This window comes from Haliaeetus leucocephalus, unplaced genomic scaffold (assembly GCF_000737465.1).
Source record: "Haliaeetus leucocephalus isolate CR32 unplaced genomic scaffold, Haliaeetus_leucocephalus-4.0 Scaffold702, whole genome shotgun sequence".
Taxonomy (NCBI): domain Eukaryota; kingdom Metazoa; phylum Chordata; class Aves; order Accipitriformes; family Accipitridae; genus Haliaeetus; species Haliaeetus leucocephalus.
In genome coordinates, this window is record NW_010973138.1 from 3,054,341 (window position 1) to 3,063,263 (window position 8,923).

Consider the following 8,923-nt stretch of genomic DNA (forward strand, 5'->3'; position numbering starts at 1 on the left):
TCTCTTCTCTGGTGGCAAGTGTGTATCTGTCAGATCGGAGTGGAGCAGGTATGTATGAAGCAGCTATGAAGCCACATGTCTTATTTTTCCACCACACCATCTGCAGAAAGCTACCTGCCTAGCCATCTCTTCTTGCCTAGTATGCTTTTCCTCCTCCTTACTATCAAGTTAATGCTTCTAATTTGTAGCAGTTTATCTTGTATTAGTAAAATGTGAGGTAAAGGGAGACATGTTTGGAATTCAAGGATCCAGATTTTAATGTCATTTCATATTTCCTTCCTGAATATCACATACAATCTCTCAAGTTCAAATAAAAGGCATTCTTCAGAGTATTTCAGTTAGTGTTAAAATCAGGTACTTAAAAGGGTCAACATCCAGAGTATTCAGTATTTTAAAACAAAAATAATTTAAGCCTGGGGAATTGAAAGAAAAGCATATTTTCTACAAGAGAAAGGGAGAGAGATAGCAAGAATCCCATTACTTGAAACATTCAAGCTAGAGAATGAAAAGCCCTAGAACTCAAATGAAAGACATGCTTGTGATTTTTATGAGAATTATTTTTCTGTCTCTGTACCTCTCCCCTACTGCCCCATCCAAACTTGGATTTTATCATTTTCAAGTGTGTTTTCATGTTTAGCTAGGCATTACACTCTGGTTCATCTCAGGTAGGCTTCTGTCCTTCACCAGTTTATGTTGCATCTGTCTTACGAAGTCTGCACTCACCTTGTTTGGTCCCTTTTAAAGGGAAGTCCACCTTGGACATCCAAAGCCCAAATCCCTCTTCCCCTAGTAGAAGAGGGTACTCCTTATCTGATCAACCCAAGCTCACCCTACTGCCTATTGAGGGCTTTGCTGAAATACATTTGGCTTCTTAGTAGAGATGCAAAGGTACAGTAGTATATGGTTAGTGGCACCCATCAGGGATTAATCAGTTGATTAAGTCTGGATCAGAAACACCAATTCACTGAAGCCAAACTTTTTGTGGGATGGGAAAGTGCTATGATATCTATAAAAACATCCACACAAATCACTGTCCTTCCTTCATATACTGAGTGTCACTAGGAAAAGGTCCAATATCACCAAAATCCTCAGGAAGTCAAAGATGTCCTCAGACCTATTCATTTTTGCCTCATTTGCTTAGTTATACAGTTACACCAGTGTAGGAGTTATGATCTTGATAGCCTTTTCCTTGAAATGTTATCTTCTCCTGTAGTCAGAACACTGCCAACTATTTCAATGCCTGGTAATCCCTCTAGTGTTAGATTCATAGAGAACAAAGCATCACCAAGGCAGATTGACAGCCAGGTGCCTGGACCAGTGATACCTGCTGGGTAGCAAGCCTTATTTTGTAGGTCACAGGACAGAGATGCAAATCATTCCCAGCCATTAGCAGTGGGTACTGTCTGCTTTCCAGTACTCTGCCCAGTTATTTTGAAGCTGTGCAGATCCCTAATTTCCTTGGAAGTTCTCCTCCACCCTCTAAAAAACCAAGGCACTTTCTGTGAAAAACTGCTTCTCATGTGCTCTAATAGCTGCTGTTGGAGATGCTGACTTGACAGGACTGTTGCAGCTGTCTCACTGATTCACTCCAGAAGAGCCTGCTAACTCTTGCCAAGCTTAACAAGCTTTAGCATAACAGAGTTGTCCTGTTTCCAGGGATAGCCCTAGTCAGTGCTAGCTTGGTCATTTCTGACCTGTGCTCCATCATTCCCAGGAAAGGTACACCTAGAATACCTCCAAATACATCTGTACCAGTGCGTACAGCTAGCCAGGTTCACTACAGTTCTCCCCTCTTCTTTACTTTTAGGAGATTCATGTTGTGCTGGGATGCAACAGAACCTTCCCCCACTCAAGGACAGAGCAGTTCATGCCCCTTCTGAGTTTACACCACTATAACCATAACATTTGGTTCAGGTTTCTCTCATTCTACTACCACAGCTTTCTAGTCCTGAGGGCACTGTGCAGCAGCTGGCTCCACAGCACAGCTAGAACCAAACCTGCCAGCCAAGGAACAGCAAATAAGGCTGGTGACAGAACAGCTCAGACATTTCCATCAGGCATTTGGACACCAAGGCTCTGCGTTAAGACACTAAATATACACATCCATACATTTTGCCATAGTTAGAGCTCTGTGTCTCCACACATAGAAAATCTGAAGCACTCATACCTGGTGCCACCCTTCTTACCAGCTTGCTGTCTCAGCCCAGGAATTTTGTGAAGTCTCTAAAGTCAGACAGAAGCACACCACCTTTCACAGTTGGGTTCCCCGCCCCCCTTTTGTTTCTCACTTTCAGCTTTAACAAAAAAAGAGATCTCTAACATAATTTTGTCTACTATCAAGTACTCACTGTATCAGCTGCACCACTGGTTAAAGTCATGTATCATGCATTATATACTAAGGTGATAATGTAAGAACATTCAGTGTCTATAAAACAATACTTTTCTCTTTAAGAGGAAAGACAGTTCAGCTGTAACTAATCCTCAAGGCATGTAGGCAGGCAATTTCCATTTCTCCTCTGATTAAACTTGTGCTTCATCCTCCAAATTCCATATTAGTGCATGAATAAGGCTATATCCACTTAGTATGAATTGATCAGATGAGATAGCACCAGCCAAAGACCTGGCCTATGTGACACTTGCCCAATTTACTTGTAAGTAGACTAGTCTGGTCTCAGAGGGAGCAGACATGGAGAGTGGGGATAAATTGTGACCTCAAATCCTGTCATTAATAATAAGTTTCACAATTGCAACTCTCCTGCAGTTGCCTGCACCAAGTTTATTCCATCAAGATTGCCATTTATTTTCCTATTTAGAGAAAGGTAGCCTATATAGCCTGTCTCTTCCAGCTCTTTCCATACAAAAAATAAAGACTGATTTTCTTAAAATTAGAGGGAGGGGAAGAAAAAGGATTTTTTAGTTATGATTTGACCTATTTTCTACTTATCTACCATGTCTTTTTTTTTTAGAAACCCAATGTCCAAACAACTGAAGAAAAAAAACAGAAAACCTTTTCTTAGAAAGAGGGAGAACATATGTTATTCATCTTCATTAGAAGATCCTATGCCTTGCAGGGAAAGCAGCATTACATGACTTAGTGAATATAAGGCTCTGTTGCAACTGACAGGATGAAGAAAGTCATAGTTTTTGTCTGATGCATGCAGCCACCTTCTCCTAATCCTCTTCAGCCAAAAAGTGGGCATCTCATGATTTACATACCCAGTGTCTAGGCCTAGCCACACTATTACAATTTCTTCTGTAGCAAAGTTAAAGAGGTAAAACATGTAAACACTGAGACACATTTTCCAAGTCATCCCTAAAAAAAAAAAAAGCAAGACAGACAATAGCAAACAGTGGCCTGGAAATCAAATATCTTATTCAAATCAATAAACAAACACCCAACAACCTTTGATGAAAAAGCCACCACTGTTACTGTTGAAGTTAACTGCTACTATACACTGCATTTCATGATGATCATGATCTAGTTAATGCAGAAACTGTTTGAAGATGACCCTTATAAGCTTGCCAATGCATTATGAATTTAGGGGTATTGGACTAGAAACTAATATGCCTTTGCAACCTGAAATGATATCCTATTATCAATTACTGCAGTATGAAAGCTGGAGTTTTCCTGTTTTATGAATGCAGGACTTTTTGCTTTAAGTTACTTTTTTAAAGGGAAACATGGTATCTGGAGCATACTATTAAAGCTAACTGTCCTTTTATTAAAGTGCTGTGTTATTTGAATCTGTTGGCATTCTTGCAATGTGTAAAAAACCAGTGTGCTTGTTTCTAAACAGTACATCTGCCAGTTTCACCAAATTAAGATCAACTTCCAGCATCACTTTTAAGTGCTATTTTAGAAAGTGCCTGATCCCACTGAAACCACACTGATGGAAGGAGTAGGCAAAGTGACAGATCTAAAACTTATTGTTCTCCTTTCTTCCTCCTCTTTTAAGCTGCAATTTACCACCCAGCTAATAAATAGATGCGAGTTAAAATTAAAAACTGGTGTTCATGTTCCTTATCTGTCCCACCCCCATCCTATAACAGCTGCAGAATTTCTTCCTCCATCCTGCCACATTCTTGCTGCACTTCTTCGATCTATACAGTTTTGACCTGTTGTGGGTATAACCTCAGTGAAGCCAATAGTCAACAGTTGGGGGTCATGGCAGTGTCTGAAAAATGCATCCAGAAGGGCCCCCCTAAGATGACTGGTGGGCTCAGACACTCCACTGGACTGCAAGCATCACACAAGAGAACAGTAGATCCCTTGAACAAATATGGCATGTTTTCTCCCTACAAACAGCAGCTCTTTGATTTAGTGCTATCAGGATTATTGGCGTACAGTCCTCACCTCAGTGCTTAGTACAACTGGTTCTAAGACACTAAATACCATTTCAGTGGAAAAGATTCAACTGAATTCAGGAGACCAATCCATGAAAGAACCCCACTTTTCCCATTTAACAACCTGAAGCAGCTACAGTTTCAGGCAGAAGCCTCCACATATGCCTAATGCTTCACACTTGGCCATGTCCCTCTCCTTCTCTAACAGTCTCCTGGTGACCACACTTGTCCAGAGTGATAGAGACATGTTCCAGGTTCTCCCTCAACCTGGAGGGAAGAAGACACTGTCTGTTACTCTGCCAGCTTAGAGGCATGCCCAAACCACCAGGCCATATGGTATTACCAGTTTTGAAAATAGCCATAGCAGAGACTGCCTTGGATATTAGCATCTTAGACACACACACACCCCTCCCCAAGGGCTGGAGAAGCTCAAATTTCAGAAGAAAGTCTTTGACACCAGTGTTCAGCCATGTCACCTTTCCAGTGAAGCCTCCATCTTTGTCGAGTTGTCTGCCTGGGTGCCTCCCACTGAAGGTGATCTGAGCCCCAAAACAATGCTTCAGTACTCCAGGCTCCAGAGGAGAGCTGTCTGGATGAACATGCCCCACGTGGCAGCTCATCCTCCATGAACACCCTACACACCCCTGTTACAGGTCACAAGAGCACCCTTCATGATCCTTTTGAACGTAGACACAACATAGCAGTTGCTGAAGGATTCAAGGGCCCTGAGGCAACATAAGGCAAAGGTAAAGAGCTTGCTGTACTTAAAGTAAGAAACAAGACCTAGTGTTCTTTGTATTCAAAGCCTGACCAAAAAATCCCTACATTTATGCAGAGATCAAGTCCCCACCTCTTAGCCTCCCCAGCTAAGAGACCTAAGCACTCTACAGAGTCAAACTCCTAACAGCTCCCCTCTTCTGTCTTACGAATTTTGTGTGCCTGGTTGGTTGTTGCCTGTATTGAAACGAAAGCTAGGATATTCTTGCTACTGTCTGGCAGCTAGGCTGCTCCTCAAATATATAAACCTGCTGTCTCAAACCCTGCCTTAGGTGGTGTGCATCAGCACCCTGGCAATCAGTATAGCACTTCACTCACATTGTGCAAGGGTCTTGCAATGCAAGTTCTTCTCTTAAACCACTGGTGCCTCAGGCACATGGACTGATTAGGTAGATTTCCTGAATGGCTCTCCCAAAGTCAGACATCTAAATAACACATGTTAAAGCTGAACTCCTCTCCTACACCAGCAATATCACTCTGACATTTTAATATCAAAAGGAAATAAATGCATCCAACAAGGCAATCTCTGCTAATGCTATTTTAAGCTCCAAATCCTTACACATGTGCTTCATCCCTGAACCCCTGGAACAGCATCCAGAGCTGTAACACCATATTATTTAAGTGCACTCCTTCCCAAAACCACACCTGACTCCTGATGACAGCCAGAATCGTTCAACACAGGAGGCAAGAGTGGCAGTGAATGTCATAAAAATGTTTGTGTGATGAAATGCTTATGAACCTTCACACCAGGCACTGTCATTGTGACCAGACATCATCTGCAACATGTCAGATAGTTAAATGAAAATGACTGATGACAGGATTCCCTCTGGTGAATCAAGTTTATGCCAGTTTGAGCCTAGAGGCTCTCTGGTAAAGCTACTGGCTGTGAATAGCAATTTGGCATTGGTCTATGAGCCCATTGCCCAAGATTACTTCCCCCAGTTAATCCTATGTGACCACATATCTTTAATGGAAGAAGGGCTGCATCTCATGGGTGCTCACTGTCAGTAGCTGATATTTTCCAGCATGGCTTTTCTCTCTAGGCTCATTAAAAATAACAGAAAACACCTGCAGACCTAAAGAAAAGGCTCCTTAGTTATTTGAGGACATACTTTCAAAGCTACTTCAACACCTAAAAATGTATTTCAGTATATAAGGACATTCCTGAGAAGTTCCCCATACACCTAAGTGATCCATCTGCCATGAAAACTAAGCAGCAGGAAGCACTAACCATGTTTTGCAGGTAAACTCTTGTACCTCAAGTTCACTGTAACTAGTTACAGGACCAGACTTCTGCCCAGAAGACAGAGCATCTTAAACACATTTTCAGACAAATTTTGCAAAGGAAGTGTAGGGTTTTTCTGTAGAAAAGTTCTTTATCCTTACTCAAAAAAAAGTTAGCTGCTAGAAAATAGGAAAGTACTCATCAGATGAACAGCTGCTTCCTGTTCAGTTTTCTCTACCAGGAGACTGGTAATCACTGCCCATAAACAGGAAATAAGTTAATTTTGCTTGAAGCAGTAAAATAAGAACTCATGCAACATCTCAGGAAATACCTTGAGGGATACAAAAGCTCTCTTCAGAGATTTCTGAAACCGCATTTCAAGCTCCACTCAAATCCCGACAATTGTTAGCACAAAGCAAAAAAACCCTTCCCACCCTCCCAATACCATTCTATTTAGGATAATCTTTTGATGGCTCTACTTGAGCCTCTTTTCAATCACTCTGGCCTCAGATTTTCTAGCAGATTAAAACAAAGAAAATAAAAATATTTTTCAGTTACAGCATTACAACTGAAATCCACCGAGACCCCATCCAAATACAGCAAACAGATGTCTAAGGAGCTTGCTTTCTGCTAATCTTTTTTGCCTCATTTTTTTAACAGTCTTTTTCAGTGAGATGGTTTGGGGTGGTCCAGTTGCTTCCATCTGCCTTGTGGAAAAAGAATCATCTTTTGATTAATAGCTAACAGGCAAATAACAGCAAGGAAGCTTTTCTCCAGTGGAGCTGTGAGCAACAAACTCTCCAACGTCAGTCAAATGACAGTAGCACTGAAGACACCAAGTACAGTGCTAAGTGTCATGTGTACAGGGCTTAGTGCTGTGCCAAAGCAAGAGACATCTTCCAGCTCTGAGGGTTTGCTAGGAATACTGTTCTGTGAGGCACAAGGAAATGTATTATGAATAGAGAGCCCTTATGCTGGTATCGGGGAGGATCTTGATGTTCATCCAGGACTTAAAATCCAAAAGGCAAGCAATCTAATTCAAACTATGAAGGGGTAATTACTGAGCAAATACAACCCAGCACAGGGCAATAACAAGAGTGCCTCGTACAGTTACAGTAAGTACAGCAGTGTCACCCAATCATTACTCCTTACTAGATTTTTTTTTTCCCCCCCCCGAATGCTATCTTTAAGGAGCAGAATAGCATTGTATCTCACAGAACACTTCAGATAGCCTAGGTGGCAAAGGGACAGTGACTGCAAAAGAAACCCCATGGTGCATGAACTCTTATCCAGTTGATATAAATACAGGCAGCAGCTGAGAAGAAGTCATGGACAGCCTGGTGCATTACACCTGGACTGCCTGATCCCTGCAAGCAGCAGAAAAAGCACAATGAGGATTTCCTCTGCTTTCCCCATTTGGCCTGACCTGCAAGCCAAGATGTAAGCTTCTCCTCATAAATCCCTGCACCAGAGACCATGCTACTCCACTGCTTTTTGTCTCAGGTTTACACCTCATCTAAAAATACAGCTGAGTAACACCTGCACAGCAACTAGTCAAAACTTATTTGGCATCGCTCTTGAATTTTACTCTTGCTGCTAAGAACAGAATACCCATTTGTTAATGAAGCAGCAAGTCTTGTATAACAGCAAATAGCCTCCAAAAATAGGTGCTGGGTAAGATGTAGTTACAGGTATCTCTACGGATTCCCAAAGAAAGAGTTGCGCTAGAGAACGAGGGATCTGCCAGCTGAACCTGCCCAGCATTTGACTGACTGCACTATCAAGTAGCCATCACACCTGACACCACCTTTAACAAAAATACTAGGTTGCCCCAGAGAACTCTTCCACTGCAAAAAACCCACAGTGAAAATTTTCCACTTATTTATTTACAAGGGCACAAGTGATCCTTACATGTTTGGCACTATTTACATTTTTTTCCTTAATTGCAGTCCTTCCCCAGACACTATTTATAAAGTTTACATCAACACCCAACTCTAAACGTGGCATTTTTTCCCAAGATCTCTAGCAGATAACTTTCACACAACTTCGCACATCCTTCTTTCTGCATAGGAAAGCATTAAATGCATCTGTAAATTATTGGGGTTTTTTCAATAAGGGATTCTTCACTGGTGTGCACGGTCCTTCAAAGGACAAAAGACTGCCTTGTTTTATGCATCGAAGGAGCACATGCACCTGTGGAGGAGATGCGTTTATCAGAAGACAGGGCTGAACAGAAGAGAAGCTACGGATTTCAGACTCCCCACCCAGCGAAGAGACACCGCTCAGGTCCACCAGCTCTGCCTGCGAGCCCAGCCGACCCTCAGCGGTCTCCCCGCCCGGGAAGCACCCGGCCCTCCCCAGCCGCCCTTCGAAAAGGGAAGGTTACGCTCAACGCCAAGCGCCCCCCGCTCTCCAGCCTCCCCGGCCGGCTTTCCGAGGGGCTGCGGCGCTCTCTTCCCCCCCACCCCGCGAGCCCGCCTCAACGGCCGCTCACCTCGCTCATGTCTCGCGGCAGCCCGGCTCGCAGCAGCCCACCCGGCACAACGCTCCCGCCGCCTCGCGCCGCCCGTTAAGAAG

General features: G+C 42.9%; 1 protein-coding gene across 1 annotated transcript in view; it reads right to left on the bottom strand.

The window, feature by feature from the left end:
• Window positions 1-8,849, bottom strand: part of PCP4 (Purkinje cell protein 4) — a 56,586-nt gene extending 47,737 nt beyond the window's left edge. Inside the window, exon 1 of the mRNA XM_010580313.1 lies at window positions 8,841-8,849. Within this exon, the coding sequence (XP_010578615.1) occupies window positions 8,841-8,849 (9 nt within the window). The remainder of the gene's footprint in view (window positions 1-8,840) is intronic.
• Between the last annotated feature and the right edge of the window lie 74 nt (window positions 8,850-8,923).